General features: G+C 40.4%; 1 protein-coding gene across 17 annotated transcripts in view; it reads left to right on the top strand.

Annotated features, from left to right (window-relative positions):
- Btrc (beta-transducin repeat containing E3 ubiquitin protein ligase) overlaps window positions 1-24840 on the top strand; it is a 177950-nt gene that overhangs the window by 41937 nt on the left and 111173 nt on the right. For 10 of the 17 annotated variants that reach the window (XM_059257310.1, XM_059257266.1, XM_059257320.1 and 7 more), the window contains one exon: window positions 4514-4555. The exons of the other annotated variants lie outside the window; for them this stretch is intronic. In XM_059257310.1, the coding sequence (XP_059113293.1) occupies window positions 4514-4555 (42 nt within the window). The remainder of the gene's footprint in view (window positions 1-4513; window positions 4556-24840) is intronic. 17 annotated transcript variants of the gene reach the window in all.

Below are 24840 nucleotides of genomic sequence, written 5' to 3'. Positions count from 1 at the left end.
TAGGCTGTTCCTTTTGTGGGGGGGGGGGAGTGGGGGGGCATAAAAGTCTTCTCTGTCCCTCTTTCTCAACTGTGAGTCTGTGGTCATTGATACGACTGCAAAAGTAGCTTCCTTGACCTTTACTTGACTTTTTAAACTTGAATTTAACACAGTGAAATTCCAATGTGGCCAAATAATCTTTTGTGGTTATTAAACAAAACCTTAGTACAGGTATAGACAATTGAGTTTGTAAAACCTAATCTGAGGTAATTGCAGGTTTCCTATGAATAAGAAAATGAGCACTTAAAAAAATACAGGAATCCAAGCCGGGTGGTGGTGGTGCACACCTTTAATCCCAGCACTCGGGAGGCAGAGCAAGGCAGATCTCTGTGAGTTCGAGGCCAGCCTGGTCTACAGAGCAAGATCCAGGACAGGCACCAAAACTACACAGAGAAACCCTGTCTTGAAAAACAAACAAACAAAAAACAAAACAAAACAAAAATACAGAAATCCAAAGCATGGCAAAGAAAGTGTAAATAAACAGACTTTTTGTTCTCTTACAGGAAAAATAGTGCCTGCCTCTGTCCATAATGTTCATCAAGCTTATTTTTCTGTACATGTCTATTAAAAAGTGTGTGTTGCATATGTATGCATGCATGCGTGCACAAAAGGGGTGGGGGAGGATGGCTCTCACTGTGTAGCTTTGACCTAGAACTCTATGTAGTCTTTGCTAGCCTCAAATTCACAGAAATCTGCCCATCTGTCTCTGCCTCCTGAGTGCTGGGACTAAAGGGTGGGCCAGCAGAATAACTTAAAAAAAAAAAAATCTGATGTATCCCAGGCTGGCCTGGAACTTACCATGTAATAGAAAAGGACCTTGAGCTTCTGATCCTCCTCCCCCTCTCCTGTGTTTTTGGGTTACAGGTGTACTGGCGTGTGTCACTGTGCACAGTTTATGTGGTGCTGGGAATTGAACCTAGGCTTCGTGCATACTAGGCAAACACTCTTCCAACTGACCTACATCCCCAGCCCCCAAATTACTATTTTGGTATCAGAAACATTCAGTCTCTAGATAGTGCTGTGGCGTCCTGTTGCCTGCTAATGTTTAACATTTTATCTAATTTTTTAAAATAGTTCTTATTTTATTTTTTCAAAATTCAACAGTCTTAATTTCTATGCTCCCCAGCTTCTTCACTGCTAAAATGTTCCTCACAGTTCCTTACAGATAAAGCTTTGCATCTGTAATTGAAGTCAGTATTCTACTACAGATGTTTAGAATCCCAGTTGTTAATTTCACCACAAATCTTGTTGGGTAGAAAGGGAGGGAGATCCTCTAACAGGAGGGAGGGAAGCAACTCCCGATGCTCCTTTAGGACATTGCAGTTCAAGCCTGGGTACCTTCTAAACCATTGTTCATTATTGTTGATTAAGGACACAATTGGTCAAATATAACTGTCTGGTAAACCAGAATTTTGAACAAACAAATGCTTTAAAATTCTAATAACTGTGCATAGCCAGTAAATTATTCTTACTTGAATTTTCACGGTTGTGCAGAGGAGGGTTCCTAAGTACATAATTGCATAAGAGAGCCACCCAGCTTCCAGAGGAGCCATTCCAGTGAATTGTGTAAATAATATGCTTTAAAAACATGGCCCCCTCGCATATGAATTTAGATTTTTCCAGATATGGAGTAGCTTTTCACCTGTGAGACTAGAACACAGCCCTAAAAAGGCCTTCCTAATTATGACTTTACCAGAGAGACTAGAATGACCCAAAGCAAATTAATACATAGCTTTTTTCCAACATTCTATAAAAACATTTTCACTGTTCTGCTTTAGTACAGAAAACAAAAGATCTTAAAAGCCACTGCAAAGACATAAGAATGAAATAAGAAAACAATTTTTTGATTCTAATTTCTAATTTTCTTAATTGCCAAATACTTGTGTTTTACTTTTCTTTCATTTGTATTAACATAAGTTAGATCTGGCACTTGGCTAAGTTTGCTATAAGATTTTCCAAAACTGGGGAGGTGTGGCAGGAAGATTAGAGGAGTTTAAGGTCTTCATTGGCTATATAGTAACTTCCAGGCCAACCTGGGATACATGAGACCCTGTCCAAAAAAAAAAAACTATTTCTTGTCAGTTGTCCAATAATCCATGTGTACTATAGTGAGCAAGGCTTTTCAAGGTTATAATAAGAACAGGTGGATTTATGGCCATATCAAGCTAGCAACATTTTAATCTTAACTTGTGCAGTATTATCTTTCTTTTCGCCTTTTCTTTTGTAACCTATTCTGGCCTTGAATCTGCAGTAATCCTTTTCCTTTCCAAAGTCAGGTGTGCACTGCCCACATGGCGTTGTCCAGTGATTTTCTAAATGTTTATAGATGTTAAGATGTGGGGGCTGACCAGATGTGGACGTGCACACCCTTAATACCAGCATTCTGGAAGCAGATGCAGCTGGTCTCTGTGAGTTCAAGGCCAGCTTGGTAGATATAGCAAGTTACAGGATAGCTAGAACAACATAATAGAGAGACCCTGTTTCAAAAAACAAACAAACGCAAAGATGTGGAGACTGGAGAGATGGCTCAGAGGTTAAGAGCACTGGCTGCTCTTGCAGAGGACCTGGGCTTAGTTCCCAGCACCCATATAGCTGGTCACAACCATTTATAACTCTAGTTCCAGGGGATCCAGTGCCCTCCCTGCCCTACTTGCACACCAAGCACTCATCTGGTGTACAGACATACATTCAGACAAAACACATACACTGAAAAATAAATAAACCATTTAAAAAAAACCCTGTAGCTAAACTTTAAATTTTCATGTTTTTGACTAGATTATAAGCTCTTTGGAATCATGTGTCCTTATCAGTTGCTTCTGGTTTCAAATGTCAAGCTGCCTAATTCCCCTTTTAAATAAGGATGGGAAACTCTTTTAAAGGATACAGACATAGTTCATGAACTAAAGGGAAGATGTACAGTCAGGTCCAATAAGGAGTAAAGCCAGGTATCAATTCTCTTTAGCTCCCAAGACAGTGATTTTTCCATATCTAGGATAGATCTCACTTGGGTATGGTTTATAGTCCTTCCTGTATATTGCTGGATTTTGTCAGTATTTTGTTGGGGATGTTGCTTATATGTTCATAAAGGATATTGGTTTGTACTCTTTATTCTGCTGCTGTTGAGTTCATACAATGAGTTTTATTTTTTTTTTTTTTTTTTTTTTTTTTTTTTATTTTTTGGTTTTTCGAGACAGGGTTTCTCTGTGTAGCTTTGCGCCTTTCCTGGAACTCACTTGGTAGCCCAGGCTGGCCTCGAACTCACAGAGATCCACCTGGCTCTGCCTCCCGAGTGCTGGGATTAAAGGCGTGCGCCACCACCGCCCGGCTATACAATGAGTTTTAAAGTTCTACTTATTTTTAATTCTAACATTTCCATTTGCTTCTTTATTGTTTCTTTGCTAGTACTTTTTATTTCAAGAGTGTTTACTCTTAGTTATTGGAGCATTTTCATTCTAGCTATATTAATGTTTCACAATTCCAGCATCTGTCATTTTGGCTTTGGCTGACAAGCTGAAAGTTTTGCCTTTTTGATATACAAATTTGAGTTGTCGTGGGCACTTTTTTGTTTTTTTGTTTTTGTTTGTTTGTTTGTTTTTTGGTTTTTTGAGACAGGTTTTCTCTGTATAGCCCTGGCTGTCCTAGAACTTGATTTGTAGACCAGGTTGGCCTCAAACTCAAGAGAGTCGCTTACCTCTGCCTTGCAAGTGCTGGGATTAAAGGCGTGAACCACCACCACCTGGCTGTCATTGACATTTTTAATATTACAGGGCCCTGCATTTTATTCTAATCTCATTAAAAATGGTTATATTTTCTGATGCCCATAGTGGTGCTTGGGGAGGCTATGACAAGAGGATTGTGATTTGTGGGTTCACCATCTTATCCCAGCTCAAGAAAGCCTCTGCAAGCAGCATTGAGATCTACTCTGCATGATACTTGTGGCCACCCTGGTACCTGGCTGGTGGTCTGTGTCAGTTCTGAGGGTATTTAGCTTGTTAGAGTTACGTCCACTTATATGCAGCTTGGGGTGAACACTGAAGTTCAGTGACCCCTTACAGGATTGCTTTCCTGGTGTCTCCTACAGTCTAAGTGTCAGTACTCTCTGGTTTCTTAGGGCTACTCATTTCAGTTCTGCATCTAGAAAGGCAGGGCTTTATTTAAGCCTGAAAATGTTAATGCATCTGGGAGTAAATGACTAAAGGAATGAGGGGCAGGGGTTGGGGTGGTGGAAAGCAGTGAGGCTTTGACTCTGCCTGCTGGTCAAAGGAGAAGGCCTCTTTATTTCAGAGTTTTGGGTTCCTGTGGGTCACTGTTTCTTCGGTGACCTTTATCATGGGATTGCTTAGAGATAATGCAGAGAATTTGAAGAAAAAATGTGAGATTTTTCATTCTCTCAGGATACCCTACAGAACTTGAACTAGAATTAGGCTTTTTCTGGAGCCCTGTACCTACACTGATGCTCACTTTTGGGTTTCAGGCTGCAGTTCCGGCTGGTGGATATTGGAGGAATAATAAAAAGGTAAATTCATTGTTGGTTCAGTACTATGTTAAGGTCTCCTTCCCCACCCACTTGCTACTGTTTATTTCTCAGAGGCCTCCAATAGCTGCTCCATGTGCTCTGGTCATTTGTGTTAGCTGAATTTAGTGGGAGATACAGGAGATGTGTGCTTACTGTATCATGCATGGAACTGGGACCCTCTTTAGTTATCTTCTCATCGATAATTATGCTGGTCAGCAGTACACTCTGCAGCTTCAGTCTTTATACTAAAACCATGCTCCAGCATAAGGTCTGTCATGGTAACAAGAGTGCTTCAGAAGAGTATGTGCACTGTACTTGATGGGTATAATGCCTGAGGTCAGGTCATCAGATCAGGTTCATTTACTGCAGTCTTCATTTCCTTGTGCTAAGTTTTTCAAGTACCTGAAGGATATGTGTTAAAATCTCAAACTGTGGTTACGGAATTATATGTTCTCCTTCCCTCCCTTTTTTATTTGTGCATGATACTGATTTCTGAACCTCACACATGGTAGAAAAGTCTTCTATCACTGAGCTGTGGCCCCTATTTTGCTTATCAGTTGTAAGTTCTGTTATTAGGGAAATTGAAATACTTTCAAATTTTGAGGCAATTTCAAAGATGTGAAAAAAAGCAATTCACATTTTTATAGTATATTTTGACCCAGTATACTTTACCATTTCAGCATGCATTCAGTGTAAAGTTGATGATCTGTTTTACATTTTTAAAAAATTCAGTGGGTATTTAAACAACTATATTTAGGATATACCATCATCCAAATGCACAATAACCACAAGTGACTAGTGTTTTGTATTGTACAGTGTGTATGTGCATACACACTACACACCTAGATAGAGATACTGACTTGATTAAGTTTAAACCATCCATTTTGCTATTTGTCTCATCTATTTTTAAACTTGCCTTTGGATTAATTAATTTTTTTTTCCCCCTGAGACAGGGTTTCTCTGTGTAGCTTTGTGCCTGTCCTGGATCTCGCTCTGTAGACCAGGCTGGCCTCGAACTCACAAAGATCCGCCTGGCTCTGCCTCCCGAGTGCTGGGATTAAAGGCATGCACCACCACCGCCCAGCGGATTAATTAATTTTAGTATTTTGTTTCTAATGTTGGCATAGTAGGAATTTTTTAATGGTTCCTTTAGAGGTTAAAATATACTTTTTTTTTTTAATCCAAAGTCTTGCTATATAGCCCAGGCTAGCTTTCTATCCTTCTGCCTCAGCTTCCTGAGTGTGTGAGCCATAAGTGTCCACTTCTACGTTCTGTAATATGCATTTAAAAGTGTTAATTATGCAGTTAAAATTATGTATTCACAATCTCTAATTCCAGAATATTTCCATTATGCCCTGTAAAACTTATTATCTGTTACATAGTTTCTATTTCTTTCTCCAGCAATTGCCAATCTATATTCTGTCTATATGTGTTTCCTGTTCTGGATATTTCATATTTTGATTCTGGCTTCTTTTACAACACAATATTTTTTGGATTCATCCATGTTATAGCATTGCTATATATATAGCATATATAGTTATAGTTTGTTTTATGACTAAATAATGTTTTAGTTAACATAGAGTACAATTTTTTATTCAGTCAATTATTGGAAATATTTAGACCATTTGCACCTTTTTGACTATTTTGAATAATACTGCTATGAACATATGTGTACATGTATTTGATTGAGTGCTTATTTTCAATTCTTTTTTATATATAAATGAGTAAGCAGAGTTGCTACAATGATCATATGGTAATTCTACATTTACCCTTTTGAGATTTGTCAAACTTTTCCCACAACTTCTAAACTATTTTTTATCTCCACCAGCAACATGTTAAGAGTTCCTGTCCTTTTTTCCCCATCCTTTCTAGCATTATTTTCTGTCCCAGGATGGTTTTGTACTTTTACACTGAGGCTCCAGCACATCTGGGTGTCTTGGCATGCCCTCTCCTGAAGTATCTGGTTGACTCCAGTGTTTTTTTTCAATTGCCATCCTACTTGGGTGTGAAGTATATGTTCTGATTTTCATTTTCCTAATGTTGGACAATCTTTTCACCTGCTTGTTATCATTTCAATATTCTTATAAAGCACTGGTTCTCAACCTTCCTAATGCCATGACCCTTTAATACAGTTCCTCATGTTGTACTGACCCCCTGACCATAAAATTATTTTCATTGCTACTTCTTAACTGTAATTTTGCTTTACTGTTTTGAATAATAATGTAAACATCTGATATGCAAGATATTTGGTATGTGACCCCTAGGAAAGAGTCGTTTGATCCCCAATGGGGTCGTGACCCACAGGCTGAGAACTACTGTAGAGAAATTCCACAAGGTTTTGTCTTTGTGTGTGTGTTTGTTTTTGTTTTGTTTTATTTTTTGCCTATTTTAAAAGTGGGCTATGGGGTTGGGGATTTAGCTCAGTGGTAGAGCGCTTGGCAAGCGCAAGGCCCTGGGTTCGGTCCTCAGCTCCCCAAAAAAAAAAAAAGTGTGTTACTTGGCTTTTGTTGTTATTGTTATATAAGTTATCGAGTCTCTGAACTCAGGCAGTCTTCTGCCTCAGCCTCCAGAGTGCATGTCGTAAGAACTCTTGTTTGACTTTCTTCTCCTCTTCTTTTAGTTTTTATTTTTGCACTGGGAATTGAGCTCAGAGCTTTACGCATACAAGACAAGTTTTGATTTTGCTACTTCTCCAGCACAAAAGACCTTTGTGTATGCACCACATGCACATGTGTGCACATGTGTAGAGTCTAGAGGTCAGCCTCAGGTAGCACTTTTCAAGAGCTATTCACCTCATTCTTTGAGACAAGATCTCTCATTGGTTAGCCAGGAGCACACCATAGGCTGGCCGGCCAGTGAGCCAAGAGCTCTGCCTGTCTTCAGCCCTGGTATTGTAAGCACACACCACCATGTTCGGCTTTTGACATGGACTTTGAGGATCAAGCTCAGGGCCTCATGCTTCCATAAGCACTTTACTGACTGAGTTATCCGTCTCTCAAAAAACTCTATAAATTCTAGGTAACAGACTCTTATTAAATACATACTTTGCAAAACATATGTGCCTCGATTTACCATAGTATAGTCTCTTAAAAAACTCCTTTTCACACTTGGTATTTCTATTTTCTACTGTGTATTTTTTGTCATATTTCACTTTTATGTGTGTTATGAACACTGAGTTCATTATTTTTGCTTAAATTGCTTATTTTATGTGTATGCATGCTTTGTGTATGTGTTTTGCACATGGATACATACGTGCGTTCGTGTGTGTGTGTGTGTGTGTGTGTGTGTGTGTGTGTGTGTGTGTGTATGCGCGCGCACGCATTGGTGCATGCATGCATGCATGTCCATGTGTAGATGTCAGTGTCACACGCCTTCCTCTGTTGCTCTGCATTTTAATTATTTACTTTTGTAATACTGTTTTCTTTCTCCCTCCCCCTCCCTCTCCATCCTTCTGTGTGTGTGTGTGTGTGTGTGTGTGTGTGTGTCTGTGTGTATCTGTGTATCTCTCTCTCTCTCTCTCTCTCTCTCTCTCTCTCTCTCCCCTTTTCTTTTGAGACAGGGTTTCTCTGTGTAGCCCTGGCTGTCCTGGAACTAGCTCTGTAGACCAGGCTGGTCTCCAACTCACTGAGATCCGCCTGGCTCTGCCTCCCAAGTGCTGGGACTAAAGGTGTGCGCCGCTACTGCCAGGCTGTTTGTATTATTTTAAGTTGTGTGTGTGTGTGTGTGAATGTATGTGCGCACCTCATTTTTAATCATTCATTCATTCATTCATTTGTTTATATGCATGGATGTTTTGTCTGCACATATGTTTGTACACCACATCCATCCCTGATGATAGCAGATACCATAAGCAAGTGCTGTGTCCTCTGGAACTGGAGTTACAGACGGTTGTAAGCTACCATGTGGGTGTTGGGATTTGAATCCAGGTTCTCTGGAAGAGCTCTTATCTGGGATGCCACCTCTCTAGCCTCCACCTGTGTGGTTTTTGTTTTGTTTTGTTGATAGGCTCTCTCATTGACCATGGAGCATACCATTTTGGCTAGGCTGCCTGGCCTGCGAGCCCCTGGGATCATATATATCTACCCACCTTCCCCCTTTTCCCCAGTTCTGGGTTACAAGTGAGTTCTACCACACCTGGCCTTTATGTGGGTGCTGGGAATCTGAACTCAGGTCCTCAGGCTTGCCATCTCCCCAGCTCAAGCTGTTTACTTTTGTTGTTGTTGTTTTGTTTGTTTGTTGTTTTTGTTTTTTCGAGACAGGGTTTCTCTGTGTAGCTTTGCGCCTTTCCTGGAACTCACTTGGTAGCCCAGGCTGGCCTGGAACTCACAGAGATCCGCCTGCCTCTGCCTCCCGAGTGCTGGGATTAAAGGCGTGTGCCACCACTGCCTGGTTTAGCTGTTTACTTTTTAAAGAAGTTTTTGGATGAGAATGTTTTAAAACATGTAGTGGCATATTTACATTTTGGGTACATTTCATATATTTCTCCAGCCTGTTTTTTTGTCTGTTGGTTTGTTTTGTTTTTGTTTTCTTAGTCTTTTTCTCTTGGTGCATCATGCTATGTAATGTTTTTTTCCATATTTTTATATTTTCACTTTTTTTCTACAATGTTTAAACTATAGGAAAAATCCTATCTTGTGAAATTACAGATATTGTTTTCTTTTGGAAACTTTCATTTTGCTTTGAGACAGAATGGGTCTTGGTCTTGCTGTATTCCAAACTGTTCTTAGCTTCCTGAGTGCTGGGATTGTAGCTTTGTGCTACAGTGTCCATATTAATTTAGTTCTAGACACTGAATGTTCTATTACTGAACTTATGTATTTTTTTTTTTTTTTAGGAATTGTTGTGCTCAGCTGGGCAGTGGTGGTACATGTCTTTAATTTCCCCATTGGTGAGGCAGAGGCAGGCAGATCTCTGAGTTGGAGGACAACCTGATCTCTAGTGTGAGTTCCAGAACAGCTGGGGCTACACAGAGTAACCGTCTTAAGAAAGAGAGAGAGAGAGAGAGAGAGAGAGAGAGAGAGAGAGAGAGAGAGAGAGAGAGAGAGAGAAAAGAAGGAAGGAAGGAAGGAAGGAAGGAAGGAAGGAAGGAAGGAAGGAAGGAAGGAAGGAATTGTTGAACTCATTTTGGCTAGTTTTGTAGATCAGCTTTATGATGTTTTCTTGGATTCTTAAGATTTATTTATTAGGATAGCTTTTGAGAATAAAGATTCTGGTAGAGTAGTATATCGATATAAATGACTGGGGTTCTGGGGCTGTCACTTTTGTAGTGTCTCATTTAGGTTTCTGCAGTCTGGCTGGTCAGAACAGAAGAGGTACTCCCCCGGGTTTTTGTGATTTCTGGTTGTGGTGCTCGTTTCTCTGTGGTCGTTTCCTCCTCTTTGTTTGTTTGTTTGTTTTCGTTTTTTGTTTTTGAGACAGGGTTTCTCTGTAGCTTTGGAACCTGTCCTGGACTTGCTCTGTAGACCAGGTTGGCCTTGAACTCACAGAGATCCGCCTGCCTCTGCCTCCCAAGTGCTGGGATTACAGGCATGCGCCACCACCGCCTGGCCGTTTGCCTCCTCTTGTGGTTTTGCCATGTGCAAAAAGAGCTTCATACTGGAGACTAAAGAGGAGGTGAGTTCCAGATTGAGTTATCTGAAGGTTTCTCCTTCAAGACACACACTCCTTACTTCTAATCTAATCTCTCTGTCCTGTATAAATTCTGCTCTGGGTTTCAAGTGTGTAGTCCCATTATGCTCTGAGTTCCCATTTTTATGTCACTGATGGAAACTCCTCCTCCCTCTAGAAGATTAATACCGTTTTATGGGCTACCTCACTCATCTGTCATTGTGCATTGTCTTAAACTATTTTCCTCACATATTGTATCCAGTTTTCTTGGCTGTGGTGGTTGATACCATGGTAAAAGCTGATGTCCTGTTGCCTGTCTTAGAGTTTCTGTTTATTTACACATAATAGCCATGTGAGATGACTCTTAGCTGTAATTCCAGCATTTGAGGCAGGACAGTCTCCTGTCGTACATAGTTCCAAGCCAGCCTGGGTCACATAATGAGACACTGTCTCAACAAAACAGAAAAATCCCAAAGCAAAAAAAAAAATAAATTTAATATGTTTTGTAAGTTCTCATTTTACACAGCTCCAATGTACAGAAATTTCATTTACCACAATTTAATTAAGTAATACCAGCCCTCCCAATCACATGGTTTGATCAGTTAGCATGGTATGTTAACTATAACTACACAGTATACAGATGTCTTTTGCCAGTTCTCTAGTCCATGGTGACTGTCAGAAAAGATGTGTTATGGTCAGTCATGTCTCCAAAATCTGCTAGTGATTAGTGGCTGCTCACCTGATACTACGTTTATGTACAAAGTATTTAGGTGTGTTGGTCTCTTCCCACTGTTATATTTTGTAAATACTGATAATTAGAATTGAAAATTGAAGAACAAAGATACAACAGAGTAACAAAAATAGTAACTGAAGTTTGAATGAAAGGTAAAGACGGTAAAGAAGAAAGAGCAGACAGTACTATGATATCAAAGTATCCAGATGTGTAGCCATGGGAAGCTGGGGAGGCGAATTTTACTAACATAAACGAGGAAAGCAATCCTGATGCTTAAAAAGATGAAGATGTCCCTGAGAAAACATTTTCACATTAAAGGAAAAACTTTCATATTCTAAGTTCTCATGTAATACCGGGCAGGGTAGTGCATGCCTTTAATCCCAGCACTTGGGAGGCAGATCTTTGTAAATTGGAGGCTAGTCTGGTCTACATAGTGTGTTTAGGACAGCCAGAGCCTCAAAACAAACAAATAAATAAATAGAAGTTCTTATTTAGATATTTCACAACACAGGATAAATGGTAGAAGCTGATCTGAACTTAGAATAGCAGTTTGTGGAGGCATAGAAAAAGTGATTGCTGTGTATGGAATTCTTTTTTTTTTTGTTTTTTGTTTTTGTTTTTTGTTTTATTTTGTTTTTTGTTTTTCAAGACAGGGTTTCTCTGTGTAGCTTTGGAGCCTGTCCTGAAACTCACTTTGTAGCCCAGGCTGGCCTTGAACTCTCAGAGATTCGCCTGCCTCTGCCTCCTGAGTGCTGGGATTAAAGGCATGCACCACCACTGCTCAGCTGGAATTCTTTTTATTCTTGTTTTATTTTGTCTTTTTGTTTTTCAAGACAGAGTTTTCTCTGTGTAGCCCTGGCTGTCCTGGAACTAGCTCTATCGACCAACCTAGCCTTAAATTCACAGAGATCCACCTGCCTCTGCCTCCCAAGTGCTGAGATTAAAGGTGTGCTGTTCATTTGCTTGTTTGTTTTAAGTTATATTTATTTAGTGTGTGTGCACATGTGTGTGATGTACATGGAAATCAAAGGACAATTTTTGCAAGTCAGTTCTCTTTCTTCTGTATGGGTCCTGGGGGTTGAACTCAGGTTATCAGGCTTAGTAGCAGGTACCTTTTTATTTGTTGAGCCTTCTCACTGGGCCCTTAATTATTCTTTTATTTATTTATTTATTTTATTTATTTGTTTGTTTGTTTATTATGTATACAGAAGAGGGTGCCAGATCTCATTACAGATGGTTGTGAGCCACCATGTGGTTGCTGGGAATTGAACTCAGGACCTCTGGAAGAGCAGTCAGTGCTCTTAACCTCTGAGCCATCTCTCCAGCCCCCTTAATTATTCTTAAGTCTTCCTCAGCTCTTGCATTTCAAAAGTGCTGACCCTTACATTTGAGATTATGCTATGCCTTGGCTTAGATTCAGGCCTCTTCCTAAAATTTTCTTACATCTGTCTCTTTTCAAATATATACAGTTTTTCTCCATTCTGTTTTTTTTTCATTCATTCTGTTATAGTTGATTAATTAAAGTGATATGTATTTAACATATACAACATGTTTTCATACACACAGTCATTGTGAAATGTTTGCCACAATCAAGCTTACTGCCTATAGCATTAATAGGATACCTTTATTATCTTTGACTTTTGGAGTAACAAGTCTGGGTAGAGATGACCTGGGTTCTCTGCTTCAAGAGCTCTCACAGGGACAAAGTGTTGGTCAGGGCTGTTGTCTCATTTGAAGTCTTGATTGAGGAAGACTGACTTCCAAGCTTTCAAGGTAGTTGTCAGAATTCTTTTCTTCAAGAGCTATTGGACTGAGAGCCTTAATTCTTATCTGATTGCTGACTGAAAGCCATCCTTCATTCCTTGCCACATGATCCTCTTCAGTATGACTGCTTGCTTCATTAAATCATGCAAGCCAAGCAGACACTTCAGTCTTTAGCAAGATGGCAGTTAACTTTATGTAACCTAATCATGGATAATGACATCTGATTGCCTTTGCCATATTCCCCAGGAAGCAGGATTCTAGGGCCTACCCATACAAGGGAATGGGGTTAAACTAGGGCACGGATACCAGGAGCTAGAAGCCATTAGGGGAGCATGTTAAAGTTTGCTTGCCACAATTATAATCTGTTAACACTATTTAATTTGATGTTCAGAGTGTTATGTGTTTACTCTGTTTTATTCTTCATTATTCTAAGGCTCTGATTTAGTGAAGAAATGTGTTCGTTGTTACTAGGGTTTTAGTAATCCTAGGTATTCTTAGGGGTGTGTGTGTGTGTGTGTCTGTCTGTCTGTAAATGTATGCATATACATACTTTATTTCTCAAGATACATTTGTGTCACAGTATTATCTTCAGTTATAACTCAGCAATATAGCATTCATTCTGGTTCCCCCGCCCCCCAGAAGCGTAGCTCTTATCCTATTTAACCTATCAGTCCTCCTTTATAACCCGTCTAATGTTGCTCATGTATTATTTTCTCAATTTTCTACCCCATACATCACATGGAAGCATTCTTTACTGTTTGGGGGTTATTTGGCAGAGTGTACAGTGCTGCTGGGTCTGGCCGGGCGGTGGTGGCGCACCCCTTTAATCCTAGCACTCAGGAGGCAGAGGCAGGTGGATCTCTGTGAGTTCGAGGCCAGCCTGGTCTACAGAGCGAGATCCAGGAAAGTCGCAAAGCTACACAGAGAAACCCTGTCTCAAAAAACAAAACAAAACAAAAAGCTTCATTATTTTGTTGTTTTTCGAGACAGGGTTTCTCTGTGTAGCCCTGGCTGTCCTGGAACTCACTCTGTAGACCATGCTGGCCTCAAACTCAGAGATCTACCTGCTGTCTCTCCCTCTGTCTCTGAGTGCTGGGATTAAAGGTATGTACCACTACCATGCCTTTAGTGTGAGATATATGTCTGTGTGTATATGTGTGTGTGTATACATACACACACACACACACACACATATATATATGGAACTTTATTGAAAGATTATGTAAAAAACACTGAGGGAGCGAGAATGAAAATGAATTAGTATATTATTATTGTTGTTGATGTTTTTTCAAGACAAGGTTTCTCTGTGTAGTCCTGACTATCCTGGAACTCAATTCTATAGACCAGGCTGGCCTTGAATTCAGAGATCCGCCTGCCTCTGCCTCCTGAGTGCTGGGATTAAAGGTGTGTACCACCACAGCTCAGCAGTATATATTATTTTTGAAAGCACTATTAACCAAATGTGTCTGCACTTATTAGAAGTCAATTACTCCTACATATATGTAATCATTACATGGATGTGTGGGTGTGTGTACTTGTTGCATTTGTATGCGCCAGGGCACATGTATGGAAGTCAGAGGCCAACCTCAGGTATTGGACATATCGTCTACCTGTTTGAGACAGGACCTCTGTCATTGTTGGCTGTTGGCTATGCCAGGCCTTCTATCCTGCTGTAGAGCACTGGGATTACAGACCATGTGCTATCATTTCCACCTTTTCTTCGGTGGTGTGAACTCAGCTCTTCAGGTTTGCACAGCAAATGCTTACCTACTCACTATCTTCCTAGCTCCCTTTAAAGGTTTTCACTCCAGCTTTCATGCCATTTCTTTCTATTCACGTAGTAGAGGTTTACTTTCACATCCTAATCATGATTTCAGACTGCTCTCCCAACTAGAATCAGTGTCCATCTCTGCCACTTCTTTTTATTTATTTGTTTGTTTGTTTATTTTTTATTTAATGCCGAATGCTGTTTATTGAAGGAGGGAAGAGGTCTTAAATACAGGCTTACAGCACAATGGGAGAACCCCGGAGGGCAGAAGTTCACTAATGATGTTTTACAATCTTGCATCTAAGCTGTTAACGCCCATTATGTAGGATACACAGACAAGGAACTTCCCTTAAGCATTCAGGAGGGTGGAACCCAGCAGGGAATTAGCATAGGGAGGATATCAAGGTCAAGGTCAGCAAGCAAGGCAACAGTTACCCAAAACATGGGCCAGGACCCTTCAGGTCCCCCTTTTATTAAAAAATGAGCTTCTGACTTAGGTTGCGTGGGACGTCAGCAGGTCACCTTACCCGTCATGGAGACACCTGCCCAGGCCACACAGGCACTCTGTCTTAGGTTGGTGAGCGCCCCCCAGGCATTACCCGTCTCTGAATACTCATCATATAGGCTCAATCGTGTGTGAGCTGCAGAGTTAACTGCTGCCAAAGATCTCAAAGTGACACTGGGCTTGCAATCTGTGTGTTTGACACAGAAAAGACCAACAGAGGTCCTATCCCACCCATAGCCAGTAGGCTAAAGCATCTCTGCCACTTCTAATCACTTAGGGTTTTTTAAAAAATATTTTTTGTATTATTTATGTATGTGTGTGAGTATGTGTGCATGTATGTGCCCATGGACACCAGAAGATCCATTGGAACTGGAGATACCGATGATTGTGAGCCACCTTGTGTGTGCTGGAGACTGAACCCAGTTCCTCAGGAAGAACAGCAAGTAGCAAGTGAGCAAGTGTTCTTGTATTAGTCAGAGTTCTCTAGAGGAACAGAAATATATATATATATATATAGAGAGAGAGAGTGTGAGTGAGTGAGTGAGTGTGTGTATGTGTGTATTAGAATGACTGGGCCAGCTAGTCCAACAATGGTTGTCTACCAACAGAAGGCCCAAGAACCCAGTAGTTAAGTGAAGTCCATGGAGCTGAATGACTCGGCTGGTCTTCAGTGTGTGCTGGAATCCTGAAGAGGTAGCCTCTAATACCAGTGCATGAATGAACTAGCTAGGGAGATCAAGAGCCAGAGCAAGCAGGCAGAGAAAGCCGTCCTCCTCCTTCCACGTCCTTTATCTAGACTGCCAGCAGAAGGTGTGGCCCAGATTAAAGGTGTGTCTTCCCACCTCAGAGATCCAGGTGAGAAATGGGTCTTCCCACTTCAAGTGATTTAATTAAGAAAAAAATTCTGCTGGGCGGTGGTGGCGCACGCCTTTAATCCCAGCACTCGGGAGGCAGAGCCAGGCGGATCTCTGTGAGTTCGAGGCCGAGGCCGGCCAGGGCTACCAAGTGAGTCCCAGGAAAGGCGCAAAGCTACACAGAGAAACCCTGTCTCGAAAAAAAAAAAAAAGAAAAAAGAAAAAAATCCCTCAGGTGTGCCCAGCCATCTGGGTTTTAGTTAATTCCAATGTAGTCAAGTTGACAGCCAAGAATAACCATCATAGTTGTTAACCTCTGAGCCATCTCTCCAGCCTGTCATTCAGGCTTTAAATAGTGGAGTTATTTCTGATGTGTACCTCTTCTTTTCTTACAATTTGTCATTGGCTCGTCTTTTCCCTCTCCACCTTGTCGTGGCCGTTAGTTTGATGATTTCAGCAGTCTTATGAGTGGGCCTTACTTCTCTAGGGTCTGAAGGGCCTGGACCTCTAAACTATCTTTGGCTTCCTATTTCTTAATAAATTATGCAATTCTATGTGTGACTTTCAAAATGCCTCCCCTGCTTTCTTTTTGAAATAAGTTCTTAGCCTAGGCTAACCTACCTCAAATTTATAGCATTAAAGTGCCATTTTTATGTATAGTTTATTAGATAGAATACTATAGTTCAGAATCTCTTTATCTTTGCTAGGTGCCCCTCACCTTTTGGTAATTGATTAATCGTCCTTTACCAGAGGTTATACAGGTGAATACATTAGTGAATTATGAAAAGATTTCATCTAACACATGCCTTATTTACACTGTAGTTGACTTAATCTCAATAACAGTGAGTAGTGTCAGTAATATTACTATACTATAAGCAATGGTTTCTTCTCTCTGGTGTGTAGTTTGCACTGTTCTCTGATGATTAAGGACACATTTTTTGAATATTTACCATGGTCAGAGTAAAAAATGTATAAGAGAAGAGTTTATTTAGGAATTATAGTTTCAGAAGGCTAGAGTCCATGATAATGCAGCATAGGCAGTAGGGGCAGGTGGCTAGGGCGGCAGCTGAGAGCTTACATCTTGAACTGCAAGTAAGAGGCAGAGAGCATATTAGGGATTTTTTTTAAAGCTTGCTCTTTCTTTTTGTAAGATTTATTTACTTTTATTATATGTGCATTTTTTAAAATTTTTATTTTTTGCCTGCATGTAAGTCTGTGTGAGCATGTCAGATCTTGGAGTTACAGTTGTCAGCTACCATGTGGGTGCTGGGAATTGAACCCGTGTCCTTTGGAAGAGCAGTCAGTGCTCTTAACTGCTGAGCCATCTTTTTAGCCCCCATATTAGGGATTTTAACTACATGAATCATATATCCCCGAAGAACAATCTAGGCAATCTAGGAGAGGAGGCAAATGTGTGATTAACTTACAGTGATATTGTTGCACTAGAACTAAAGCTATGTCTAAACTTTGCTTTTTTTTTTTTTTCCTATTATTTGCATTGGTGCTTTTGCCTGCATGTATGTCTATGTGAAGGTGTCAGATCTTGGAGTTACAGACAGTTGTCAGCTGCCATGTGGGTGCTGGGAATTGAACCCGTGTCCTAAAAATAATTTATTGATTTTTTTTTTAAATTTCATGTGCATTCGTGTTTTGCTTGCATGTATGTATGTTTCTGTGAAGATGTCAGGGCTCCTGAAACTGGAGTTACAGATAGTTGTGAGCTGCCATGTGGTTGCTGGGAATTGAACCCAGGTCTTCAGGAAGAGCAGCCAGTGCTGTCAGCCACTGAGCCATCTCTCCAGCCCTTATGTCTCAACTTTTTTTTTTTTTTTTTTTTTTTTTTTTTTTTGGTTTTTCGAGACAGGGTTTCTCTGTGCAGCTTTGCGCCTTTCCTGGGACTCACTTGGTAGTCCAGGCTGGCCTCGAACTCACAGAGATCCGCCTGGCTCTGCCTCCCGAGTGCTGGGATTAAAGGCGTGCGCCACCACCGCCCGGCTTGTCTCAACTTTTTTAAATATTAAAAAAACAAAACACCTGTTGTCTAACACAGCACAGTGTTATTTTTATGCTTTTTTTCTTGTAGTTATTTGTGTTAATCTCCCTAAAATAGTATAAATTAGGGTGTAGCTTAGATTGTTTGCTTATCATCCACAAGGCTTTGGTTTCAGTTCCCAGCACTGTGCTCTCACTGAGTGTGTGTGCGTGCATGTGTGCGTGTTTGTGTGTGCATGCGGGTGCAGGCTCGCTCCCCTGTGTGCGTATGAGTATTGAGGTGAGAATGAAATGGAGTATAATAAGATGGAGTAGGTATTTGATGAACCCATGAGAGACAGACATTGAGGCCATCGCCACCCAGTTACTATACTGTCTCTGAATCCTTTACTTTCCTAGAAAAATAGCAATACTTACAACCCTTTAAATGGAATAATTAAAGGAAGCATGAATTTTTAGTAAACAGTTTCTGTCTGATAAACCTTAGAGCCTGTGTCCACTCTGGTCATGAGGAATAAGTATTTGATAGGTGGATAAATTTACTGTTGTTACAGACTCTAGTTCATACTGTCTTCTCAGAACATTTTGAAATCGAATTGCCATTTTTGGAACCCTGTTATTAATAATAGTGCATTTTGCTAATTTTATAACCCTTATTTAGTTTTTCTACAGCTTTGTGTAATAAGCTAAATTGATTTGCACATCTTTCATTGTAGTTTCATTTTTGAGGTGAACTAATAAATAGGGCTCCTTAAAAGGTGCTAATTGATGGATTGGCCAGCAATATGGTTTAGCAGGCAAAAGCCCTTCCTGTGAAGCCTGACAACCTGACCCAGGACCACATAGTTGAAGGGAAGAATTGATTCTCCCTAAGTTGTCCTCTGCCTTCCACATGTGCACCATGGCATATACACCCTCACTCTCTTCTCACAATAACTAAGTAAATAAAAACGTAATTTTTTTAAAAAGGTGGTCATTGACTTTGTAAGTTAAGAGTCTGAATGCCTTACGAGGCATATGGAATACTGCATTTCTCTTGGCCTGAATGTTTTAGTTGATATAGTAGTGGAAAGGGAATTCTTTACCATGGCTTAAGGATACATAAACTCTCAGTGCAGCAATCTTTTTATTGCTGATTATTATAGCTTCTATTACTCCTAGAAGTTGACCAACAGGGACCTGAGTTTAGGAGATTTTGTCATTCAGCTTTCATATAGTAAATGCTGAGGCCAGCCCTTTGCCTGCAGGGCCCTCCATCACTGAAGAGAATCTGTGGTGTTACTTTAGGCAGTCAAGTGTGTGGGAGTAGTGAAGGCTCTCAGGGTGGATTTGGCCTTTGAACATGATGGGCATGTGATGCTGTATTCTTGAAACACCAGACACTGTTGCAACATTTCAGTCTTCTCTCTCAATCTTTAATTTACTAGAAACTTGTTTAGCACCCTTCTATTTTGCATAGCTTTTTAATTTTTATTTTTTAAAAGGATTTTAAATAATGTGTATGTGTGTGTGTGGGTATGTGCACATGAGTGTGGGTGGAGGCACATGAGTATTGGTGGAGGCCAAAAGTGGTATTTGGATCTTCTGGAGCTGGTGGTTGTGAGCTGCCTGATTTGGGTGCTGGGAAATAGACTCCAGGCTCCTGCAAGAGCAGCAAGTACTCCTAACTGCTGAGCCACATCTCCAGCCGTGTGTGTGTGTGTGTGTGTGTGTGTGTGTGTGTGTGTGTGTACATATATATATATACATAATATTTAAAAAGATTATTGTGTATTTTTGATGTGTATGAGCATTTTGCCTACTTGTGTGCCTGGTGCCAACAGAGGCCAGAAGAGGAGATTGGCTGCCCTGGAACTGGAGATATGGACAGGTTAGAGCCATTATCCATGGTGCTGAGAATCCAACCTTGGTCCTCTGCAAGAGTAGTGAGTGTTCTTAACCACTGAACCATCTCTCCAGCCCCATATATGTGTCTTAAAAGCTGATGAACTTATGTAGTTGGAGAAAATTTTCAGTTTAAATAAAATATTGCAGTCTTTAACTTTCTACAGTTTTTAAGAGTGTTTTTAATTTGAATTTTATTTTTACTTATTGTGTTTTGTACGTGTGTGTGTGCATGTGCCATGATCTCTGGGGATGGAACTCAGGTCTTTAGCCTTTTAAGACTTGCTCACCAAGTGCTTTTACTTGCTGGACCATCGCAGTCTGCCTTTTCAGGGTTTTGCCAAGGAGACTCATCTGGGGTGAGGTTAGCACAGGATGAGATGTCATCTACTAACTGACGCTGTAGCTTTTGAGATGACAAAGAAAAATCATTAAGGAGGGTGTCATTCTAAAGTTCTTTAATGATTAGTAAAGTTAAATATTTAAGTGTGGGAATGTAATTGTAGTTGCTAGATTGACACCCCCTACTTCCTTTTTGTTTATTTAAAAAACCAAGGGTTTGGCATATGTCTCAGTGGCAAAGTGTTATCTTAGCATGGCCCTGGGTTTGATCCCACCAAAAGACTTGGGAGGATGGGAGAAGTTTAGGAATTTAAATATAATTTGCAAAGAGAAAAAGCAAGGGCAGCCCAAATCTTAGTTAGAAAACTATGAGCTTCCTTTTTTTTTGGGGGGGGGGGTCGAGACAGGGTTTCTCTGTGTAGCTTTGCGCCTTTCCTGGAACTCACTTGGTAGCCCAGGCTGGCCTCAAACTCACAGAGATCCACCTGGCTCTGTAGATCTAACCATCTTGTTAAATAAGAAACATGGAGCCAATGCAGAGATGAAAGCCCAAGAGGTCAGAGTAATAGCTAAGCGCTAAAAACCTTACCCTTCACTGCCGCTTCTGTCGTTCCCTCCGCCAAGAGACCTCCTTCCTGTCTCTGTCTTTTTATAGACTTTCTGTTCTGCCTTCTCATTGGTTGTAAACCCAACCACATGACCTCCTCGCCACTGCCCATCTATACAGACCTCCAGGTCTTCTATGGTTGGTATTGAGATTAAAGGAGTGTGTCTCCATGATGGCTGTATCCTTGAACACACAGAGATCTGCCTAGCTCTGCCTCCCACGTGCTGGGATTAAAGGCGTGTGCCACCACCGCCCAGGTTCTGCTATGGCTTGCTATTAGCTCTGACTCCCCAGGCAACTTTATTAACATACAAATAAAATCACACTTCAGTACAAATAAAATATCACCATGTGGCTCTGCCTCCCAAGTGCTGGGATTAAAGGTGTGCACCACCATCGCTGGCAACTATGGGCTTCTTAAGTAGTTATAGCCTGAACACCTGGCATTGCTATAGAGCCCAGTCTGGCCTCAGCCTCAGCGTTCTTGCTTTAGCTTTCCACGGATTGGAATTACTGGCATGTGTTACCATATCTGGACTTGGAAACGTTTTTCCCCGTCCTGGGGATAGAACCTAGGGCCTCAAACACACACTGTAGAAGCACTCTGCCTCTGAGCTGTACCCCCAGCCCCTTTTAACCTTTTTTCCCTTTAGATATGGTATTGCTAAATTGCCCAGACTGGCCTAAACTCACTCCATAGATTAGGCAGGTCTTGAATGTGTGATCCTCTTGCATTAGCTTCCTGTAGCTGGGATCACAGGCCTGACAATTCCATCAAGGGCAATATTTATTAAATGATGGATAGAACATGTATTATGTCTTCATGTAAAATTGATCCATAAAAATGGCCTGAAAGGCACAGAATGCATATGGGCATGGCAGCCAAAATGGCAGTGCTTTTTACTATCATTGCCTAAGTTTCTTTTGCCTTTTCTCTCTCTTCATTTTAAAAATGTTCTTAAATATGAAGAAAGAAAGGAAACAGGTAAAGTTAGAGCCTATTCCACTTATTTTGTAATAATCTGTTTTCCTCAAAGATTTAAGCAGCATTTACCGGTATGAATAAGATTAATTATTATAATACAAACCAATTTGAAAATTGGTTTTTAAATTGAGCCATAATATGTAAAATCTTATGGTAATGTGCAAATCTGGCTATATTCAAGTGCAGTTTCCATACCCATACCAATTGTCTTGTAATAATCAAGAATGCATCCTCTGTGTGGTGTTTGGAAGTTAATACTGTTTTGGAAATCACACTGGTATGTATAGTGGCTTCCCTGGGTGTTTGTGGCCCATTATTGATCGTAATTTTATTTTGAAATTTTATTTTAAGTAGATAGGGTAAGCCCCTTTAGATTTTTAGTGGTTAGAAGATGGAGGGTTGGGATGTGTGAATGAGGAGGACTACTAGAATGAACAACATTGAAAGAGGCTCAGATAATAATTCATAAAGTGGTAGAAAAAATAGCACAGATTCATATGGAAAACAGAGGAGACAAATAATTCCTGGGAGAAATGCCTTCAAAACTTAACCATGAAGCTCTCACAAATACAAATAAATATGTACATTGTAATGAGAAAGAAGAATCCCCGGTCTGTGAAGGAAGGGGTTGTGGTTGAGTTCTAGACCAGTGGTACTTACTGTGCATTGTGCAGAGGGCTTTGGTGTGGCTGCATGTGTGGGTACTGCCTCTTCTGACCAGCTCTTTTCCAGGCTTACTCTATTTCTCTCCATTGTTTCCTTTTCTACATTGCATTCTTTTTTATGTACTTAAACCTTTCTACCATATATATGTATGTGTGTGTATATATATATATATATACACACACATATCTCAAATTGAAATCCTCCTTTAAATGACACTACTTTTTTACCCATCAGCCTTAAATAAACACTTAATAAATATACCATATCTTTAAAGAATAACACAATAGTAAGTCTTAACAATGGTTTCTTTATATTAGGAATCTTTAATGTATAGGGATTTAATGCTGATGGAATGTTGTTAGAATATAAGTACTATGAAGGAAAGGTTCGTTCGTTCATTCGTTTGTTTGTTTGTCTGTTTGATGCCAGCTTGGTAATAACTTTGGCTGTCATGGTATTCACTGTGTAAACTCAAAATGATCATGAACTAGAAGCAATCTTCCTGCCTTAGGCTCTCAAGTTCTGGGATTATTGTTGTGAGCCACCATGCCCCGCTAAGAAAGGAAATTTTTTTAAAGGCTAAGAACATAACTCAGTGGTAGAGTGCTTGTCTAGCATGCATCAAGTCCTGGCTCCATCACAAGTAGTACAAAAAAGGGGGAAGGAATTTCTTTTTGTACATTGTTGTATCTGGTGTCCAGAATAAGAAAGATACTCAATAAATACTTACTGAATAAATTGTTAAAACATTAGCCTTAAGAAAAATTTAATATAACTTACTTATGAAAATTATTTCAGCTGGGCGGATGTGGCGCATGCCTTTAATCCCAGCACTCGGGAGGCAGAGCCAGGTGGATCTTTGTGAGTTTGAGGCCAGCCTGGTCTACAGAGCAAAATCCAGGACAGGCACCAAAACTACACTTAGAAACCCTGTCTCGGGAAAAAAAAAAAAATTTATTTCAGTGAAGCCGTCTTTTGTTTGTGGTTTTTTGAGACAGGGTCTCACTATGTAGCCTTGGCTCACCTGGAGATCAGTATATGAGACAGGCTTGCTGGGAGGAAAGGCGTAATCACTGCTCCTGGCTTCCGTGAAGCATGCTTTTTTTAATTAAAATTTTCTTTGAGATTTTATTTTATTTTGTGTGTATGGATGTTTTGCCTGCATACATGTTTTTGCACCATGTGCATGCAGTCCCTGTGGAAGCCAGAAGAGGGCATTAGATTACGTGGGACTGTAGGTTCTTAGGATTGAACTCCAATCTTCTAGAAGAGCAGCCAGAACTCTTAACTCTCTGCCGTCTCTCCTGCCCCAGTAAAGCATTCTTGGTTCCTCAGTGCGTGGCAGGGATTCTCAAAGCGACAGAAACTTTACATCCTCCTAACTGTCCCCTTTGTTCTCTTTTCCCAATCTGAGTATTTCAAGTGCCAGGATCAGCTGGACAGGACTGAAATTGATAGTGCCAAGGAGACACAGACTTAAATGGTAGCTGTAGATGGCAGAAGTAAAGAGCACAGGAATTACAAATTTCAACGTGTTAGGGCTCAGATAAGCACTGGAATAGAACACCAAATAGTAGCTAAGGTGCCAGAGCCAGCTAAAAGGTGGAGGTGGTGAGTTGATGGAGGCAGTAGAGCAAATCAGGTTGACAGTGTGCTTGCTTTCATACAGCCAGCACAGGGAGCCATTGGGAGTGGCATAACATACCACCGAGGACAGCTCTTCGTTTAGCTGCTGTTTGTAAAATGGGTTGTAGCTTCAGGTGAAGAAACGCTGAAGTAGTGAAAAGAACTGACTACTGTAGCAGTTCAGGGTGATGTCACTGTTGGCCTGTTGTGTTGTCTAGTGATGCCTTTAACAGATACCCTTTGAAGTCCTCCCTCCCCACTTGATGATATAGGGATGGTGAAGGCAGGAGAAGAGTTCTAGGAAGCAGTAGGTCTGGATTCTAGTCTCTACTTTCTGTGCTATTTTCTAAAATCATGAGTATGAATAGACAAGTACTTTGACCTGTAAGCAGGAGTCTAGATTGGATCATTTTTGGAGCTTAGCACTTGTTTTCCTTATTTGAATTATAGACAGTGTGAGTAGGGAATACTGTATCTTGCATCTGATTGCTAATTTCTACTAATTATTTAAAGAAGTAAAAGAACCAGAACATTATCTCACATTCTGTACAATTTTTCTTGTGAATAAATGACTTCTATTTTAAAATATGTATTTATTGAGTGTGGTTGGGTATTTAGTATTTTAATTATTATTAAACTATCATAGTGCTCAAACTAATGGACAGAACTTCATCCTGGGTTACTTTTAGAGAAACATGAAGAATGTAAAGTCCATTCTGCCGTGTATAGTGTCTTATATACTAAACAGAGCTCAGGGAGATGATTCAGTCAGTAAAGTGCTTGCCAGGCAAGCAGGAGGACCCGCGCTCCATCTCTAACACTCATGTTAAACAGACAAACAAACTGAGCATGTGATGTGCTCTTGTAAGGCAGAGACGGGAGGATCCCTGGCCCTTGGTGGTCAGCTAGCCTAATCAGCAAGTCCGAGGTTCTAGTGAGAGACTTCATTTCA

This window comes from Peromyscus eremicus, chromosome 1 (assembly GCF_949786415.1).
Source record: "Peromyscus eremicus chromosome 1, PerEre_H2_v1, whole genome shotgun sequence".
In the NCBI taxonomy this organism is placed as follows: domain Eukaryota; kingdom Metazoa; phylum Chordata; class Mammalia; order Rodentia; family Cricetidae; genus Peromyscus; species Peromyscus eremicus.
The sequence above is the reverse complement of the archived record's forward strand: the minus strand, read 5'-3'. Positions and strand labels throughout refer to the sequence as shown.